Below are 20,656 nucleotides of genomic sequence, written 5' to 3' on the forward strand. Positions count from 1 at the left end.
CGGAGCACCCAAAACCAAGAGGCTGAACACACGGCTGGCATAGAGCAGGCGTTGAAGGAACACTACCTCCTCAGAAACACAACGGGGCTTGTGCAGTGAGGACGAAACCAGGGCGCGGAGACAAAATCCTTGCCGTTTCTCTGTCCGCGCCTTATCTCCAGCCAGAACCACGCCAAAGCAGGTGGTGAGGTTACCGACCAGCATGGCACATGCCGCATCTTTTAAGGACAAACACCTTTACTGTTGAGAAACAAGTGTGTCTGCTTCTGCCCACAGAGGAAACGGGTTCCCGTGGGTTAAGGATGGTCTGACGTTGTGGACTCAGTTACCAGGCATCGGGCAATAAAGCACAGCACATCCAGCTACACAAATCGAAATGAGGAAATGTATCACCTCACAACCAAAAGTCTAGAGCAGTGGTTCTCAGAATGTGGCAGTTCTGCCTCTGGGGGACACTGGACAATGTCTGGAGGCACTACAGTGGGGGTTGGGGGTGGGACATGCTATTGGCATAAAGCAGACAAAGGCCAAGAGGCTGATGAACATCCTAGAAGGCACAGGACAGGACTCCCTGCCCCATCACTGAAGGTCAACAGTGCCGAGGTCAAGCGACTGGTGTGGGGAAGCACAGTCCTGTATTTTGCTGATTCAAGGGCTCAGTGACATCCTAAAAGGACAAGCCTTTGTGTGCTTACATGCTCCTCGTGGTGAGCTGACTTCTCCTCGGCCTTTTCTTGCTGTGGCCTCAGACGTCTGCTGTACATCAGGCATTACACGCTCCCACGATTAAAGAGAGGAACAAAAAAGTCAAGTGTTTGTTCGTTTCCTGTCTCTCTGTATTAGAGGAAACCCTTTCCAGAAGTTAGCTGGCCACATCTCATAGGTCAGGGAAGGTCAATGCCCATGTCTGAGTCAAAACCTGCCAAGGAAAACAGAATTCCTGGGAAGAAGTCCGAGAACAGTAACTTACTGCTGAGGCTGGGAGATGGGCGCTCCCCCGTGGGGTGCTTTACCACCTGATCCCTAAGACGGAACTGAGAAGGCAGAGGGTGAACAGTGGGGTAGACAACCAGCACGTGCGGCTCAAGCTCAGAAGTGGTGAGCCTGAACGTGACCCTCTCACCTTCTCTTATCCCACAACATCTGCATTATCGTACCTTCCAGCAGATTTATTTCCAAGGCCCATCTCAGGCACTGGGACAATCAGTTTGAGTAACATCATCACCAAAAGCACGTGAATAAAATGTTAAGGCAGAAACATGTGGCTTTGAGAAAAACAATTCAAGGGGCGCCTGGTGGCTCAGTCATTAAGCGTCTGCCTTTGGCTCAGGTCATGATCCCAGGGTCCTGGGATGGAGCCCCACATCGGGCTCTCTGCTCCGCGGGAAGCCTGCTTCTCCCTCTCCCACTCACCCTGCTTGTGTTTCCTCTCTCACTGTGTCTCTCTCTGTCAAATAAATAATATTTTAAAAAGAACAAAACAACAACAACAACAAAAAAAAAACAATTCAACAACCTACGGACCGATAAGGTAATGAAATGGCATACTTTCTGGCCATATAATGGTAAGAAGTTGTTTAAGGTAGTAAATAAAGACTAAACCGATGTTTCAGGGGACAGCAATCCGATGGGCCTGCGGGGCTGAGACAATCAAGAGACAGGAGGGGCCCCCATAAAATCCACGCACACCACGTGGGGGTAGGGACTGCAACGTCCACCCGAATCACGATCCCCGCCTCTGTGGCAGAGGTGGGGGCCGGGCCCTGGCTCCTCCGCCACAGAATATTCTTCTCCCTTGAAGACATGCCTGGAGGAAATGTGTGCCATTAAGATCTATGCACGCTCCTATATGCTCTCCCCGCTTCTTGTGGAACAGAACGGCAGCGAACAGAGCAACTCTGGAAGCCATGTGTTAAAAATGGCAGAGTCCCAGGCTTGAGTCTCCAGAATAACCATGGGGAAGAGAGCTGCCCAATCTGGAACACCAGGCTGAACAGAGAGAGGAGTGAGCAACTTCTACCTTATTGGTGGCCCTGAGTTTGTGGACGGCTTTGTTATAGCAGCTGACTTTACTGTAACTAATACACTGCAAGTATCATCATTATTTAATGCCATTCCAGAAAATGCTAGCAAAATACCAGGGGAAAAAAACCACACAAATTCAGTATATTGATTGATGATACCTATGCTTGTCTAGCCACAGAACTCAAAACCATCAGCTGAAAAAAAACTTAGAAATAAATTCACGAAGATGGCTAGTTTCCAGACTCTGTAAATTAATCATTTTGTCCACATCAACAACAAGTTCAAACACAGAGTGGGAAATAAACCCATTCACAGCAGCAAAATACATATACAGAATGTACAGAGAGTCGAAGAGGGAGAGGGAAAAGCAGGATCCGTATTGAGCCCAATGTGGGGCTCAATCCCAGGACCCTAAGATCGTGACCTCAGCCAAAGACTGATGCTTACCCCATTGAGCCGCCCAAGCACCCCTCTAATCTGCAGTCATTTAAATGGGAAATGCAAAAGCCACAAGAAGCTACTACTACACTCACACTAAAATGGTTAAAATAGAGACTGCCCATGCCGAGTGTAGGCATGAATATGGGATAACTAGAGTTCCCGTACACTGCTGGAGGGTTATAAAATGACACAACCACTTTGGAAAACGATCTGCCAGTTTTTTAAGAAGTATGTATCTATCTACTGGAAGCAACCCAAAATGTCCATTAATAGGAAAATGGACAAATAAGTAGAATATACCCATGGCTTCCTACTCAGCAGTAAAAAGGAATGAACGATCCATCTACACATCAGCCTGGCTGACTCTCCGACTGGTGTTGCCGAGGGACTGATGCCAGACCAGGAAGTAAAGGGTAGATACTGTATGATTCTGTTTATATAAAATTTTAGAAAATGCAAACTAGCAGATTAGCAGCTGCCTGGAGATGGGGCAGAGAGGGAGGGGACGGGATTTCTGGGGGTGACAGATACATGCCCATGATCTTCGACGGGTGTTGGTTTCACAAGTATATACAAACATCAAAACTCATCAAATTATACACTTTAAGTATATGTAGTTTACTGCATGTCTGCAAAGCTGTTTAAAAAAAAAATTTAAAGACCATTTAAAAAAGATAAATGAGGTAGATGGGTGATGGATATTGGGGAGGGTATGTACTATGGTGAGTGCTATGAATTGTGTTAAGACTAATGATTCAGATCTGTACCCCTGAAACAAATAACATATTATACATTTAAATAAATAAATAAAAATTTAAAAAGATAAATAAATCGGAATGCCTATCTTTGGCTCGCATACAAGCTTGAATACAGGCGTTCATATTCAATCAGCTGTCCTTTTTTGAAAAATAGCAAAGTTTAACTTAATTCCTTCTGTATTAGTTTGCTGGAGCTGTTGTAACAAAATGTCACAGACTAGGTGGCTCCGACATCAGAATTTATTTCTTACAGCTCAGGAGGCTAGAAATCCAAGATCAAGGTGCTAACTAACTCAGTTCTCTGCCTGGTTTGTGGACGGCCACCTTCTTGCTGTGTAAAAACATGGAGGAGAAACATCTCTCCAACTTTCCCTCTTTTTTATAAGGCCACCAATCTACTGCGTTAGGGCCCCACCCCAATGAATGACTTCCTTCAATCTTAATTACTTCCTGAAGATGTATCTCCAGATATAGGCACACTGAGGCTTAGACCTCTAACATACAAGTTTGGTAGGGTTGGGGGAGACATAATTCAGTCCATAGTACCTTCCTTAGCACGGCCTGATGTGAAATTTCTAATTTCATAACTTCTGGACAGAATATATAAAACGTAAGCAGACAACAAGCTCTTTCGTTATCCATAAACTCGATTCTGCTAGACGAGCTTTTTCTTCCCCAACATGAGCTTTTGCCATTAGATTCCCAGTAGAACAATTCACCTGCCCAAATCTGGACTATTTCTACCCCTCCAGCAGATCTCAAAGTTCAGCAAAAATGTCCTCTGTTCACATGTAAAACATATACATTACCCTCGCTATAAACTACTGAAAGCATACCAGTCTCCTGATTTCAGCAGAGAAATGTTCTTTCAAAGGACCATGTCAGCCTTACGCAGACATGTCTGAGCGGCTCAGAGCGAGGCAGCGCCCACAAGCCCGAATCAGCAACACCCTCGCTGATCCTAAGCTCCTCCGGAGAACGTGGGACAGGGCAAGAAGCAATAATGCCACCTGAGCCCTAACGCATCACCTACCAAGAGGAGGAGGATAAACAGCAGCAAAGGACTTAACAGCCCCTGCCACAGTAGGACGGGGAGTTCCCTCTGACTTTCTATTAGCTACGTCTGCTAACTCCCAGTGCCAAGAATATCAGCGCACTGCCAGAAGCAAATGGGCCTGGTGCTTACCACTATCCTGCAAAGAACCAGTTCTACTTTGCTGACACATGAAGAATCAGTAATTGCCACAGACAACCTTCCAATCTGGTCCCTCCCAGAAGGCATTCAGGACACATCTAACATCACACTAACCTGACCGCTTCTACCCTCGGGGTCACTGCCACAGGCAGCAGCAGATGGCTAGAAAACGACTAAAACAATTGCCCCAAACTGAGGTACCACGCTCTCACAGGCGTCTGCTCACAGTGAGGTGACAAGAAGGAACCAGGCGTCACATAGGCTCAGAACCACAATGTGAAAACAGTGAAGGCTGAGAGGGGCTCAGGTCCTGCCCCACATCACTGGCTAGAGGGAGTCTGGTCCAGGGGATCAGGAGCAGTGATTTAAACTGTATCTCGGGGCGCCTGGTGGCTCAGTGGGTTAAAGCCTCTGCCATCGGCTCAGGTCACGATCTCAGGGTCCTGGGATCGAGCCCTGCATCCGGCTCTCTGCTCGGCGGGGACCCTGCTTCCTCCTCTCTCTCTCTCTGCCTACTTGTGATCTCTATTAAATAAAATAAATAAAATCTTTAAAAAAAACCAAAACTACATCTCAATGAGTAAGTAAAATTAATCGCATCTCAATAGAAAGAGGAAGAGTTTGGGGAGGAGGACACAGAGAGACGCATGGGAAAGGCCAACTGGAAGGACAATACCCTCCCCCCAAAAAGATGCCCCATAACAAAGCCCCTACAAGAAAGCTGGTGCAGACCTTGTGAGGTGAAGTCAGATGGGACACGAATCATCGGTGTTACGGGCTGAATGTTTGTGTCCTACAGTACATTGGAACTGGGAAGTGGGATCGGGAGGTAACTGGGTCATGAGGGTGGAGCCCTCAGGATGGGATTAGTGCCCTTATAAAAGGGACCTCACCGTGCTCCCTGGCCCTTTCCTGGCCCCTTCCGCCACATGAGGACATAATGAAAGGACGGCCATCTGTGATCCAGGAAGCAGCCCACAAAGACCCTGAATCTGCCGGTGCCCTGATCTTGACCCCAAGGCTCCAGAACTGTGAGCGAGGAAGGCCTGCTGTTCTGCATCTGGTCCGGGGTACTCTGTTACAGCAGTTCGCACAGACCGAGACAGTCAGAAAGTTCTTGGCACACATCAAATCACCACACAAGCCAGAACGGAGTTCTTCACAATACTGCAGGGCAGTAAGTACAAGATCAAAGAAGTAATGCTCTACCATTCCATAAGGGGTGTGATGGAAAACCATCTGGGATTCCATCAGAAATGAGCTTTTTGAAAAAACTGGAGAGACAATCTGCACTTCATTGTCAGACCCTGCTACAGGCTAAATCGTGTCCCTCAAATTCCTGTGTTGAAGCCCTCACCCCTAGCACCTTACAATGTGACCGTATTTGGAGACCAGGCCCTTGGAAAGGCAATGAAGATAAAATGTCACAGTCTAGGTGATAGGACAAAGGGAGAAGGCGGCCACCTATAAGGCAAGGTGAGAGGCCTCAGAAGAGTCTGCCGGGACCTTAATCTGGGACTTCCAACCTCCGGAACTGTGTGGAAGTTAATTTCTGTTAAGTCACGTGTGTGGGATTTTGCTGACAGCTTAGCCAAATAATACAGACCTCAGATTAAAGAGGCTTTATCTGAATACTATCTAATACAGAAAAGTAGCTGATTAGGGACAGGGTAAACATCAGGATCCAGCTCAGACTCATTAGCTTTTCAAGTAGAAGAGTCCTGACGTGGAAGCTGTAGACCAGAACAGTTCACCTGGTCTCCTATCTCCAGCCCATTCTTCCAGAAATAACACAGCGCTAACTCTGAAATGCCATGAGAAGGCTCTGCGTTAACAAGGAGGTGGTGTCCTTAAGTGCTAAGACTTGAGAAGCTAAAACTAACAATACCCAGCACCTCCTATTTCTCTTGCTATTCATGTCACCTGCTTTCGTCACTTCATGAAACAGCACGGTGCTAAAAAGCAGCAGCCAAAAAAGGTGATTCGTTTAAGACCATTATGACATTTTTTAAAAAGGAGTTTCAGGGGTGCCTGAGTAGCTCAGTGGGTTAAGCTTCTGCCTTTGGCTTGGGTCATGATCTCAGGGTCCTGGGATTGAGCCCCCCGCATTGGGCTCCGCCCCCCCCTCCACCTGCCTCTCTGGCTGCTTGTGATCTGTCAAATAATAATAAAATCTTTAAAAAAAAATAAAAATAAAAAGGAGTTTTAAAGATAAGGTTTTGTTTTTCTGTTTTTAAGAATTTTATTTATTTATTTGAGAAAAAGCACGGGCAGAGGGGAGGAGCAGAGGGAGAAGCAGGCTCCCCACTGAGTGGGGGTTGGGGGAGGTTGATCTCAGGATGCTCGGATCATGACCTGAGCCGGAGGCAGATGCTTAACTGACAGAGCCACCCAGGCGCCCCAAAGATAAGGTTTTTAAATGCACAGAGCTCATTCATTTCTACTATCCTCTGTTTCCATAATCAAAGTTGTAACCCAGGCTTGGCAAGTGGTTGGGTTCATCAGGACTCAACATATATTTGTTAATCAAAATTTATCTAAAAATAATCAGCAGAAGATGATGGCTTGAAGTCTCAGATAAACAATTAAGCAAAAATTACCCCATTCAGGGGCGCCTGGGTGGCTCGGTGGGTTAAGCTTCTGCCTTCGGCTTGGGTCATGATCCCAGGGTCCTGGGATCAAGCCCCACATTGGGCTCTCTGCTAGGCAGGGAGCCTACATTCCACCCCCACCCCCCACCCCTGCCCTGCCTGCCTCTCTGCCTACTTGTGATCTCTGTCAAAATAAAAAATAAAATTAAAAAAAAAAAATCTTAAAAAAAAAAATTACCCTGTTCATGTTGCTATACCTGAAATCCATAAAAAGTAAACTTTTCTCCAATATATAAAATTCTGAAGAAGATACCGAAAGTTTAAAAACTGATACAATTAGAACTCATAGATAGTCTGACAAACCAAGACCTCTTGGAGCTCAGTTTTCTCATTTGCCAAGAGTTGAGCTAGATGAGCCTTCTGTTCTGTCTACAGTTAATGTTTTATAGCCAACAACCACCTACCTTAATTAAAAAGCATCTTGACCTAACCTTATTATTAACCTACAGTATTGTTTCTATTTGCAGTATAAAGATCTTTTACTAATTCATCACTAATCTACTCACTTGAATTTCCGTGTACACGTAGGAGTCTAGGAAACCGGACCACTGCCGAGGCCTTAGCCTCCTTATTCACATCAACTCTCACTGTGTTCATGCACACAGAAGCTGTGAGTCTCTCAGGAGTGAAGTAACTGCTGACACTGACACGGGGCTCACTCCACCCAGCACCTTCCCAAATCCTCGGCCCCAGGACCTCCGATCTGGCTGCACAAGCTGTCCACTGCCACCGCAGCAGGCTCACTGCCCCCGCATCAGCCAGAGGGAATCTTCCAGCAGGGAGGCCACCGGCACCTTGCTCAACGGCTCCTCCTCTCTTGCGGAACAGGAGCGTGTGACCTGCCCTGGCTCCCTCTCCTCCCTGCTCCCTTATCACCCCTCCAGCCCAGCCACACCCGCCCCCTACTGTACCTTGGACACAGGCCCATGCCCCAGATGGTCTCCCCACCAGCTCGCTCACTGCATCCAGGCCTCTGCTCAAATCTCAAATGACACGTTATCAGAGCCATCTCCGTCTGAACTAAACACCACCTTCTTCCTCCCTACCCTATTTCCCTGGCCCGCTTTATTCTTCCTCAGCGTTCTGCACCTGATGTCACATATTTATTGTCTGTCTTCTGCCAACAAAGCCTTATGAAAGTTGTGTTCAGTGTCACATCCCCAGCCCCTCGGTGTTCAATATGTCTTGGTCTCACCACTGGATCAGTCTGCCAGGCTGTGGTAGCGTGTGCCAGCGGCACCACACGCTGGGCGGTGTAAACAACAGAAACGGATTGTCTCTCAGTTCTGGAGGCCGGAAGTCCGAGATCAAGGAGTCAGCTGGTTGGCTCCTTCTGAGGACTTAAGGGGGAATTCGCTCCAGACTGCTCTTCTTACTTCCGGCAGTGTGCTGGCAATCTCTCGTGTTCCTAGCCTTATAATCACATTGGCTAGGTCTCTGCCTTCATCTTCACATGGTGTTGTCCCTCTATGCATGTCTGTGTCTGTGTCCAGACTGCCCCCTTTCGGAAGGACTCCAGTCAGAGTGCAGCACGGCCCACCCTGACGACTTCACTTTAATTCGATGAGCTCTGTAAAAACCCAATCTCTAAATAAGGTGACACTCTGAGACACTGGGGGTTAGGACATCAACATATTTGGGGGGGGGGGCACCTGGGTGGCTTAGTGCGTTAAGCGTCTGTCTGCCTTTGGCTTGGGTCATGACCTCAGGGTCCTGGGATCGAGCCCTGGATCTGGCTCTCTGCTCAAAAGGAGCCTGCTGCCCCCCTCTCTGCCTGCTGCTGTGCCTACTTGTGATCTGTCAAATAAATAAATAAAATCTTTAAAAAACACCATATTTTTTTTTGAAAGACACAATTCAACCTGTAACAACCACCTAGTAGCCATGAGACATCGGGCAAGTTAATAAACCTTCATTGGTAAAATGAGTTTTAGTAGTTCACTGCAACTGCTTCATGTGGATAATGAAGACAGTGCCCCTGACATCAGAAAGGTGTATCCCTGCCCCCATATGTGAGCCACGCAGATAGTGACCTGAATAAAGCCCCAGAGCATGGGCTTGGAGCTCTCTCTGCACTTGCTGGCTCTCACCTTGCAGAAGTCGCTTAGTCTAAGACCAATCTCCAGATATGTTATATTATAAAATAATGCACATCAAGTTCTTAGCACATGGTATGCTCTCTAGGAATGTCAGCTGTCATAGGCAGGGCTGAGGCAAAGATGGACAGTGTCACCTCATCCCACTAAATGTCTTGCAAATTTTTTTATTCATCACTTAATCATACATAGAAACAGAAAACAGGAAGCTCCAGCACAGAAAACATAGTAGTAGCATTACACAGAATTGGGTACCCACCATAATAAAAAGTTGTCTTTATAAACTTTTATTCAATATCACTCATAACCAACTGCCTACAGACATCAGATGGGGACATCGACCAGACACCTCACACTAGCCTGTCCCAAAGTGAACCTCTGGTCTCCCTGCCCGCCCCATGGAGCGGGCTCCTCCCTGGGCTTCCCCCCATTGCATCTTGTGGCTTCTGGGCAAAGACCTGTGAGTCCCACTTGCCTCCTCTTTTTCTCTTGTATCCCAAGTCCAATCCATGAACAAACTGTTATATCTTCAAAGTATATTCAAAATCGAAGCCCTTCTCCTATGGCCCACCTATGTTACCGCAACAGCTCCTAAATGGTTGCCCTGTTTCTGCCTTGCCTGACCCCACCCATTCTCTACCCGCTACAGAGAAGCTGGCACCTGCTCTAGCATACTAAGACAGGCCATGCTGCCGGCTCAGCTGCTCTCCAGGGTACCTCCCCCTTGACTCAGGGGCCACTGTGAGACTCCAGTTTTGTAGGACCTATGAGATTGGATGCCCTCTCCTCTATGGCCTTGTGTCCTATACTCGCCCCATCCCTTGCTTGCTTTGTGACCTGACCGGCCTCAGACACACCAGATCCCCTCTACTCGGTCAAAAGGTGCCTTCTCAGCAAGGTCTCCCATAAAGACCCTTTTCATATGCATCCTCAACACTCACCATCCCCTTCCTTCAATGCTATCTACCCTCCTGTATATTTTGTTTATCTTCCAGCTTTCCCCTGGTCCCCATGTGGGCAGGGTCTTGTTGCTTTTGCTCTCTTCTGTGCCCTGATGCCTAGGACAGATACTAACACATTGTAGGGACTCACATAGCTACTGAATGCACGAATAGCTAATGCTTTTAAAGCTCCTCCAAGAAGAGTTCATCTGTACTTGATAACCAGCATTTTTTTAAAAGATTTTATTTACTATCTGACAGAGACACAGCGAGAGAGGGAACATAAAAAGGGCAAGTGGGAGACGGAGAAGCAGGCTTTCCTCTGAGCAGGGAGCCCAATGCAGGGCTCGGCTCGATCCCAGGACCCTAGGATCATGACCTGAGCTGAAGGCAGAAGCTTAATGACTGAGCCACCCAGGCGCCCGATAACCTGCATTTTAAAAGGTGGGTTAAGATGATTAAACATTTTAGGAAGTTTTTCAGGCATATCGAAAGTGGGCTTGTTTAACAGAATACCTCATGGATTGCACTGACCAAGTTTATTATTTTAGCTAGCTCAAAATGTGTATGTTCCTAAATAAATCGAAGACGTCCAGTGTTCATGGACTTGGAAGACAATACTGTTCACATAGCAATACTCTCCCAAGTGATCCACAGAGTCGCTGCAATCCCTATGAAAATCCCACCTGGCTTGCTGGGAGAAACTGACAAGCGGATCCTAAAATGCATATGGAATTTCAAGGCACCCAGAATAGCCACAACAATCCAGCACAATAAAGTTGGAACAAAGTGATTTCCCTATTTCAAAACTTATTACAAAGCTACATAATCAAAATGTGTGGGGCTGGCCTAAGGAAAGATAGATCAATGGAAAAGAAACGGAAGTCCAGAAATAAGCCATCTACTTATGGCCAACTGATTTTCAACAAGGGTTCCCAGGCCCTTGGGAAGAGCAAGCTCTCCAACAGGTGGTGCTGGGACAACTGGATTTCCTGCAAAAGGTTACACTCAGAGCCTCACTTCACACCATGCATACATGTTAGCTCAAAATGGTTCAAACGCCTGAATGTAGGAGCTAAGACTATAAAACTCTCCGAAGAAAATATAGGGGCAAATCTTCATGATCTTGCATTTGGCAATGGTTTCTTGGATATGACACCAAAAGCACAAGCAACAGAAGAAAAAGTAGGTAGCTTGGGACTCCATCAAAATTAAAAACTTCTTTGGAGCCTGGGTGGCTCAGACAGTTAAACATCTTTTATCTCAGCTCAGATCTTAATCTCAGGATCATGAGTTCAAGTCCCGTATTGGGCTCCACGCTGGGTGTGGAGCCTACTTAAAGAAAAAAAAAGAAACAGAAACAGAAATTTAAAACTTTTGCATAAAGGGCGCCATCAAAAAGGTAAAAAGACAACCTAAGAATGGGAAACAAAAATTTGCAAACCATATATCCAGTAAAGGGCTAGTAACCAGAATACGTAGAGAACTCTTACAAATCAACAACAAAAAGACAAACAACCCAGTTTAAAAAATGGGCAAAGTATTTTTTTTTTAAAGATTTTATTTATTTATATGACAGAGAGAGAGATCATAAGTAGGCAAAAAGGCAGGCAGAGCGAGAGGGGAGGGGAAGCAGGCTCCCCGCTGAGCAGAGAACCTGATGCGGGGCTCGATCCCAGGAATCTGGGATCATGGCCTGAGCCGAAGGCAGGGGCTTAACCCACTAAGCCACCCAGATGCTCCAAAAATGGGCAAAGTATTTGAATAGAAATTCTCCAAAGAAGATATCCAGATGGCCAATAAGCCCATGAAAAGATATCCAAATTATAAGTCACTAGGGAAATGTAAATCAGAACCACAATGAGACAGCATCACGACAGCTATCATCAAGATAAAAAAAAAAAATTGTGAAGGGTTAGTGAGACTATGAAGAAATGGAAATTCTCGTTCATTGCTGGTGGCACAAGAAGCAGCGGAGCCTCTGAGGAAGCAGGCTGGCAGTTCCTCAAGAAGCTAAACACAGAATTAACATGTGACTCTGTAATTCCACTTCTAGGTCTATACCCCCAAAGCAGTGTAGACAGGTGTACGCAAACTTATACACCAATGTTCACAACAGCACTAGTCACAACCAGCCAGAAGGCAGAAACCCAGATGTCCGTCAACAGATGACTGGATAAATAAAATGTGGCGTATCCACATAACAGAGTATTATTCAGCTGTAAAAACTGATAGAGCACTGATACACGCTACAACATGGAGGAACCACGAAACACTCTAAGTGAAAGAAGCCAGACACAGAAAGATACTGTGCGTGTGCATGTATATGAAATGTCCAGACACAGAAAGTCGATGCGTGGTTGCCAGGGCCTGGGCAGGGGGAGATCAGAGGGTTTCCGATTGGGTTGGTGAAAATGCTCTGGACTACATGGTGGTGATGGTTGCTCCACATTGCGAATGCAGGAAAAGCCAGGTGACCATACACTCGGAAATGGTTAAATGACAAGTTCTAGGTTTTGTGGGATTTTACCTCAACAACAAAAATAACAAGCACACGCCCTCCCAAAGTAAGCATGCTATTTTTAGATGCCAGGAGAGTCAAGTACTAAATGAAACACTGAAACACCCAGAAGAACCTGAGTCATCCCTTGGTCTTCCATGAGTTACCCCTCAGCATTCAAATGGCCAAAAAAGTAGACCAAAGAAGAAAAAGTCATAAAAGTCCTAAGTACTAAGAAGTACATGAAAGATAATTCATCCTTGGGGCACCTGGGTGGTTCAGCCTCTCTTGACTTCGGCTCAGGTCATGATCTCAGGGTCCTGGGATCGAGCCCTGCATTGGGCTCCAAGCTCCGTGGGGGATTCTGCTTGGGATTCTCTCTCTCCCTCTACCTCTGCACCTCCCTCCACTTCCTCTCTCTCAAATAAAGAAAATCTTTAAAAATAAATAAATAAATAAATAAGATAATTCATCTTTGAATAACTGCTTGGTCAATTTTAAAGTTTATCTTATTTAGATGTAAATATAGTGGAGAAAAACACCGTTCAGCTATTCCATTGACTATATCTACAATATAATTCTACGCCCAGAAAAAAATGCAAAGCTGGAAAGAGGTAAATATACTGACTAGGTTAACAGCAGGCAACTGGAATTACAGAATTACAGGTAGATATTCTTATCAGCATTTTCTAATTGTTATAATCAGCATGTCATGTAATAATAAAAAGAATTCCTTGAGATAATAAAAAGACAGCTGTGTCCCCACCTCCAGGCAATCTAAATATTCTACACCCCACATACCTTGTTGAGCTTGCCCAGCGAAGATATAAGATCCGCCCATTCACTTGAGGACTCGAAATTTCTTAAAGCCTTTTCAATCACCGAGGCGTAATTTCTGTATCTGTAATCATTCAGGAGTTCCTGCTCTTCTGGATCCATCTTACATTCTCACAGTGGAGAAAGTATCTAAAAGCGAATCAAGAAAGAAATGAGGGAGCTACTCAAGGACCCCGAGCCTTCCTTCCAGCCCAGAGCTACAGAGGACACGTGTCCACAAACACTCCCATGCACAAACACACTCAGCGATGCAACTCAAATATTTAGCAAGGCTCCTGGGCCAGGCACTGTGGTAGATAAAAGATAAACAGTTCCGGTCCTCTTGGATTCTTATGGAGACAAATGGACAGAGCAGAAAAGCAGCAAAAATGCCAGGATTCCTCTTAACTGACCAAATTAATTCTAGGAGTGAAAAGTACAAAGCCGCTCACTAAATATTGTTGCCTGCTGGTAATTCCGAATGCAAGTGGCCCTTCCTGCAGTAGGGCATTTATAAAAGCTAAGGAAAAGGGGCGCCTGGGTGGCTCAGTGGGTTCAAGCCTCTGCCTTCCGCTCAGGTCATGATCTCAGGGTCCTGGGATCGAGCCCGGTATCGGGCTCTGTGCTCAGCGGGGAGCCTGCTTCCTCCTCTCTCTCTGCCTGCCTCACTGCCTACTTCTGATCTCTGTCTGTCAAATAAATAAAATTAAAAAAAAAAAAAAAAAAAGCTAAGGAAAAGCAGGTCAGTGCTAGTAATCAGAGCAACCTCTAGTGATCTAATCCTTTACAACTAGACTATGTCAGAGGATTGGGAATATTCTAGAAGAAAATCTGATAGGGAAGAAAGAAGTTTAAAAAAATAAGGATGTAAGAATGCACTGTCTGACATCAGTGTTGCCAGAAATCCACCAGGTGCCTGTTCAGTAACTAAGCTCCAATCCCCCATAAATCCCCGCCAGCCAGCCACTGGGCTGACAGTTTCATGCCTCCTCCAAGGTAGAGCCTGGACGTGGGGTGGCGACGTCAAGGCCAAAGCAATCACCACTTTATTCTTCTTGCCCTTGTATATTCTTTGACGGATTCTTTTGGTTTTTTCCTGTGGCTAGATGCATTCATTATGTATGAACCACCACTGCAGCTATTATAAAGCCTAAGACCAATACAGTCTCATCCAGGCGCCAACAGCAACCATTTCCTCTTTTTATCTCCAATGTGACAAAAGGAAACAAAGAACAGCACGGAATGCTGCACTCATTTGACTTCATGAAACTATCTGTCATTTAATATGTGACGATGGACGCAATACGAGTGCATGCTTATGTCGAGTTTTGTTTTTATTCCCTTAAAAACAAAACAAAAAAATCTGTAGGTCAACCTACTAGTTTATTCAAACAATAACAACTGTGAAATAGTCCACAAGATATGGAAATGTTCAACGGTTCCCTTGGTCTGGCACCAAGTTCCATACTTTGGCATTTTCTCAAAAGGGAGGCCTTGGGGCTCTGACTTGCCCTCCTTTAGTCGTCATCTGATTAAGATCTACTCGAAGCGTGGCAGGCATCTACCCTGAAATTCCGTGTCCCCTTCTCCATACTAAGGGAACCCAAATTTTGCTCAAGGTAGTGCTAACAGCCCTCCACCTCCCTTGCAGCTGGGTGGCCACACACAGCTCTAGGCAACAAGAGGTCAGTAGAAGCTGGTGGTGGGGCCTCCAGGAAAGTGGTTTGAAAGGAGGTAGACTCCTCTGACCTGGCCCATTACTCCTGCCCATCTTTCTGCCTGGAACAAAGGTTTGATGTTGGAGGTGAAGCCACGTGTGGCAAGCAAGAGGAAACAGCCAAACTCGGTGCGTGACTTTTGTGGATAAGTGGGAAGACAGAGCGGCTGAGGCCACAGATGACTTTAAGAAGGCACCATGTCAACCCTAAACTTGATGTTTTCTGCACAGAAGAGCTGATCTAAGTCACTGTGCAATCAGGTTTCCTGCTACTCACAACCAAACACAATCCTGATTGACATACGAAGCTAATATTTCACTAGTACATAGTCTGAAAAGACAATAAAATACAGAGCAACATGGTATCATTAAACACACTGAGAATGCAGTAGTTAGCTAACCAAGTTGCATGTCATCGGGCAGAATGGCAAACACATCATAGATGAAAGAAACTGACCTGTAGGTACAATGAATCTCTCATTTATTGAATCTTTCATTTATTGGCCATGGTGAATTTCTAAGAATCCCACAGTATCTGCTACTTCACTTTCTGGTCATTCTGGGCCCAGTCCGATCTGCCCGAGGCCACCACAAATTTCAAGTTTCCAGTGTCAATGGACTTTTTACCTAGGACTATGCAGCAGACCATTCCCTCCTTCCCGAAACTGCCTCCTCTCAGCCCGTACCCTCCCCTGGCCCTGCCAGCCCTGTGCCGGCGTCCACCTCTCCTCTGCTCCTCCTCCTCCGCAGGCTAGTCCTCCTCCACCTTGTTTCCAGACACTGCGACTCCCCGGCACCACGCTGTGTCCTCCTTCTATCCTTGGTCATCTCCCCATTCCTACAACTCGCAGATACCATCTTTCTGCTAATGACCCACCGATTTATAATGCCTGCCCAAATCTCCCCCTCTGAGGTCCGGATTCACGCAAATACCTACTTGCCTCATTTGCCCAGATGTGGCATAGGTGTCTCAAACTTTCGTCCCAAACAAACAAACAAACAAACATCCCAAACTTTCGTCAACAAAATAAGGTCTAGCCATATAAGGACCCAAGTACTGATGTATGCGACAGTAAGGGTGAACCTGGGTAATACATAACATAGCGGAAGAAGCCACACAAGAGGCCACACACTGTATGATTCCATGCACATGACATGTCCAGGACAGGTGAATCTGTAGAGACGGCAAGTAGATTCGCAGCCGCCTAGGGAAGGGAGGAGTAACAAGGAAGAACTGCGAATGGGCACAGGAACCTTCCTGGGGTAATGGAAATGTGCTAAAGCTGAATCATGGCAATGGTCGCACAACTCCATAAATATACTAAAAATCACTGAATTGTAGGTTGAAATCAATGTACAGACTTATGGTCTATAAATTACACCTCAGGAGGCACCTGGGGGGCTCAGTCAGTTAAGCGTCTACCTTCAGCTAGAGTCATGATTCCAGGGTCCTGGGATGGAGCCCAATGTTAGACTCCCTGCTCAGCAGAGAGCCGGCTTCTCCCTCTCCCTCTGCCCCTCCCGCACTCTGGCTCATGCTCCCTCTCTCTCCCTATTGAATAAAGATCTTTTATAAAAATTACACCTCAGTAAAGTTGTTTTTTAAAAAACCCTATAGTCTTGATTCTACCTGCTCAGTGCTCCTTCTCCAGTCTTCCTTCATTCAGAAAGTAGCCCCACCATTCTTGGGACCTTTGACATCACCCTGGACTCTTCCTTCTCTTCCCTTGCCTCACTCAACCCAAGTCCTGCTTTTCTTCTTCTAAAACACGTGTGGACTCAGTTGCTCTCCATCTCCGCCACACCACTGTGCGAGCGTCCCCCGCCAGCTTCTGTTGCTTCTCCTTCGCTCTCGCCCCTCTCCAGTGCATTTTCACAGAGCAGTCCAAGAAGACTCTTAAAACATAAATCACAGCACATCCCCACCATGTTGGACTCATCCCATTACGCTTACAATAATCCAAACTTCCCCACCCCATGGCCTACAAGGCTCCAGCTACTTTTCCCTCCGAGGCACTCCCTTGTCCTAAAACGGATTCAGTCTATCACAGAGCCTTTGCACATGCTGCGGCTCTCTGGGAAAATATACTGTACTATGTGTATGATCGTACACAATAAGATACCCACTGGTTCCTGGGAAGGCCTCTTTTTCTGAAATAATAGCCTTTATACTTTTTTAAAAAAGATTTATTTATTTTTAGAGACAGAGAGAGCATGTGTGCCAGCAAGAGGAGGGGCAGAGGGACAAGGAGAGAATTCTCCAGCAGACTCTGCACTGAGCGCAGAGCCCGACTCAGGGCTCCATCCCACGACCCTGAGATCATGACCTGAGCCAAAATCAAGAGTTGGTCGCTTAACCAGCTGAGCCACCCAGGCACTCTTAGCCTTCCCACCTTCTAAAAATATTAAAGGATGGCAATGAAAGATGTCAACTTATTTTCCCTGTAAGATGTTACTACATCCAAATAGTCCATAATTTACAACATCTCTGAACCACTGCAAAACTCCATGCACAGTCTTCGTCATATCTAAGCACTGGGCAAAGAAACAGGAAAAAAAAAAAAACAGGGTTCCACTTTCATTGTTCATAACATAATACAAGAGGAAATACCTAAACACATGATTTCAATTTCAGGTGACACACACAATGACAGAAAGTGTCCTGAGTTCACACTGGCAAAAGGAAAAAAGACAGAGGAAGCCCAACTACCAGCAGACGAGAGTGCTCAGACTCAAAGTCTGGGCAGCTAGTTAGTACGAAGAGAGCCTTGGGGCACCTGGGTGGCTCAGTTGGTGGGGCGTCTGCCTTTGCCTCAGGTCATGATCTCGGCGTCTGGGCTTGAGCCCCATAAGGGACTCCCAGCTCAGCGGATCTCCCTCTACCTCTGCAGCTCTCTTGCTGGCATGTGCTCTCTTTCTCATTCTCTCTCAAATAAATAAATAAATATTAAAAAACAAAACAAAACAAAACAAAAAACCAAGAGAGAGAGCCTTCATCTGCCGTAGTTTGTAATTAGGAGCTGGGGTGGCAAAAAGGCACCACTGCATGGCAAGGAAGGTGTTGGCCAGGTCAGAGCGGGTAACTGGAGCAGTTCAATGTTATGGTTGGCTACACGAAGAAAATACTATTTGTTTAACTAAAAGCACAGATGAGAAGTTTATAAGTAATAATTCAAGCAAGCTCCTTTATTTCAAAATATGAGGCATTCAATCCTATACTACTAGGCAAGTCTTCCGGGTGGGCTTGGTAAATACAACATTATGCCTGCATTTATCTTTCGCAACACACAAGAATCTTATGGCATGGGTATTATCTTGAGGCTGATCAAGAAGGGTATATTGGGGGGGGCGCCTGGGTGGCTCAGTGGGTTAAGCCGCTGCCTTCAGCTTAGGTCACGATCCCAGGGTCCTGGGATCGAGTCCCACATCGGGCTCTCTGCTCGGCGGGGAGCCTGCTTCTTCCTCTCTCTCTTTCAGCCTGCCTCTCTGCCTACTTGTGATCTCTGTCTGTCAAATAAATAAATAAAATCTTTTTTTTTAAAAAAAAAAGAAGGGTATATTGGGAATCAGGCCTCCCCTCCCAAAATTGCCCAGGGCCCTCCAAAACCAACCAGCAGAGTTAGGAATCCAGCTCAGGTTAGCACAATGGCACAGAGCCTTTTACTATATTATCTACAGGTAAAATGAACAGTTCAGCCACTAAATAGCTCTTCCGAAAACGCTCTTGCAACCTATCCTGAATACCCTTCCTGTGAGAGGCTCAGCTCAGCAGAACCGATAGAGTTCCACAGCCTACTAACAATTCCATACACAAAGGAGTAATCATATCTGCTCCAGTATATTTGAGCAGATATACCCGCCTTAAAATGGAAAATGCCAGTAAGACATCTTCCATCTCATCCGTTCTCAATTTCTTAGAAAAACAAGCTTGGGCGAAAAATCAACTGCCAGATCAGAAGGAAGTCGATCGTAAAGATGTTTATACGAAGGAACACGTGAATTAGATGAAAACAGAGTGAAAAATCACAAACAGCCGCCCTCTCACCAGCAAGAACATTAGATAATGACATAGCCAAAAGCACGGAAACTCTTCTGCCATTGGTTTAATCAACTCTGGGGCACATTATTTTGAATCTGGTCTTTCAGAGTGGTAATTAAATTGCAGTGGAAACATTTTAAGACACCAACGAGAACAGGCGTTGGGGGGTGGGGGGGACGGGAAGGCCTCCATCACCTTACCAAAAAACCCTTACAGAGGTTTCTCCAAATACAGAGCGACTGTCGCAAGGTTCGGGAAACACCTGCGGGTAACAGTCTCCATCAGCAGCCGCCCTACGAGTTGCTAAAGACCCATCCACCCGGCAGCAGGCGGCGATCCTGCAGACGCCCCGACCGGGCGGGGAGGGCGCGCGCACTGCGGCTCCCATCCCTTCTCCTGGGGACAGTCTGGGAGACTCTAGGGTCTTCCCTTAACGGGAAAGCCGTCGGTTTACAAACGTTTCTGTCCCTAGCCCCCCGCCGGGACCAGGACAGCGCAGGCAAACAAAGGCGCGGCTTGCCGTCGTCCGCCGGCGGAGGGGAGGGGAGGGGAGGGGAGGGGAGGGCGGGCGGTGACCCACCTGACCTCCACCTGCCCGAACGCAGGCCGCGCGGGGCTGGCGAGGGCTCGGCCGCACTTCCTCTGCCGCTGGGGTCCGAGGGGACCCCGCCCTGCCCCCCCGGGCTGCCCCTCGGGGGTCCCGGGCCGGAGCCCACGCCCACGCGCGGCCTCGCCGGGGCCGTCCCCGCACTGCAGCAGTGCCCGCCGCGGGCCCGGGCCGCGGTCGGGGCGCCCCCCCACCCCCGCCCCGGGACCGCCCCCACGGCGCCGCTCGAACCCTGCGCACCCTGGGGAGGACGCCCGCGCCGCCTCGTCGCTCCCGGGCCCGCGGGAGGAGACGCCCCGGCTGCCCCTGGCTTCGCCCGGCGGCCGAGGGCGCGGGTGCGGCTTACCCGCGACAGCAGCGTCCCTTGTCGGCGGGCGCGCCCACGTGCGGCGCGGAGGAAGCGGCCGGGCCGTGGCAGGTAGAGCGAGCGGCCGCAGCGGCTCAGCCGGGAACCGGCACCGCGTAGGAAGCGCCGCGCCCGAGCCCGAGCGGCCGCGGCCCCAGGCTGAGGGGCGGGATCGTGAGGAGGGCCCTCGGCGTGGGGGGCGGGGCGGGGCCGGACGGGGCGGGGTCAGGGCGGGCCCTCAGCGCACGGGGGCGGGATCAAGGGAGAACCCTCGGCGCGGGGGCAGGGCCAGGAGGCGGGCCTTTGACCCAGGGGGCGGGATCAGGAGGCGGTACTTCAGAGCGCGGGGGGCGGGCCCTGGACGACGGCTCTGGGGCTTGGGGCTCTAATCCCGAGTCCTCCACAGCTTCCGGGCGGTGGGCGTCGCTCTGAGCTGCTGGAGCAAACTACCGCCCTCGCAGCGGGGCTGCTCCCGGGAAGGCCTGCGCTGGTGGGCGGGCTGGCTCCGACTCTCACCTGGGGCT

The 20,656-nt window shown here is 47.8% G+C and overlaps 1 protein-coding gene across 7 annotated transcripts in view; it reads right to left on the reverse strand.

The window, feature by feature from the left end:
• Positions 1 to 20,311, reverse strand: part of DOP1B (DOP1 leucine zipper like protein B) — a 108,491-nt gene extending 88,180 nt beyond the window's left edge. For 3 of the 7 annotated variants that reach the window (XM_045084524.1, XM_045084523.1, XM_045084521.1), the window contains exons 1-2: positions 20,133 to 20,309; positions 13,409 to 13,573 (exon numbers count right to left, since the gene is read on the reverse strand). In XM_045084524.1, the coding sequence (XP_044940459.1) occupies positions 13,409 to 13,546 (138 nt within the window). In that variant the 5' untranslated portion in view covers positions 13,547 to 13,573; positions 20,133 to 20,309. The other 4 variants (XR_006607943.1, XM_045084522.1, XM_045084525.1 and 1 more) reach the window with 4 other exon arrangements.
• Between the last annotated feature and the right edge of the window lie 345 nt (positions 20,312 to 20,656).

Source organism: Mustela putorius, unplaced genomic scaffold (assembly GCF_011764305.1).
Source record: "Mustela putorius furo isolate JIRA1106 unplaced genomic scaffold, ASM1176430v1.1 tig00000765_pilon_pilon_pilon, whole genome shotgun sequence".
In the NCBI taxonomy this organism is placed as follows: Eukaryota; Metazoa; Chordata; class Mammalia; order Carnivora; family Mustelidae; genus Mustela; species Mustela putorius.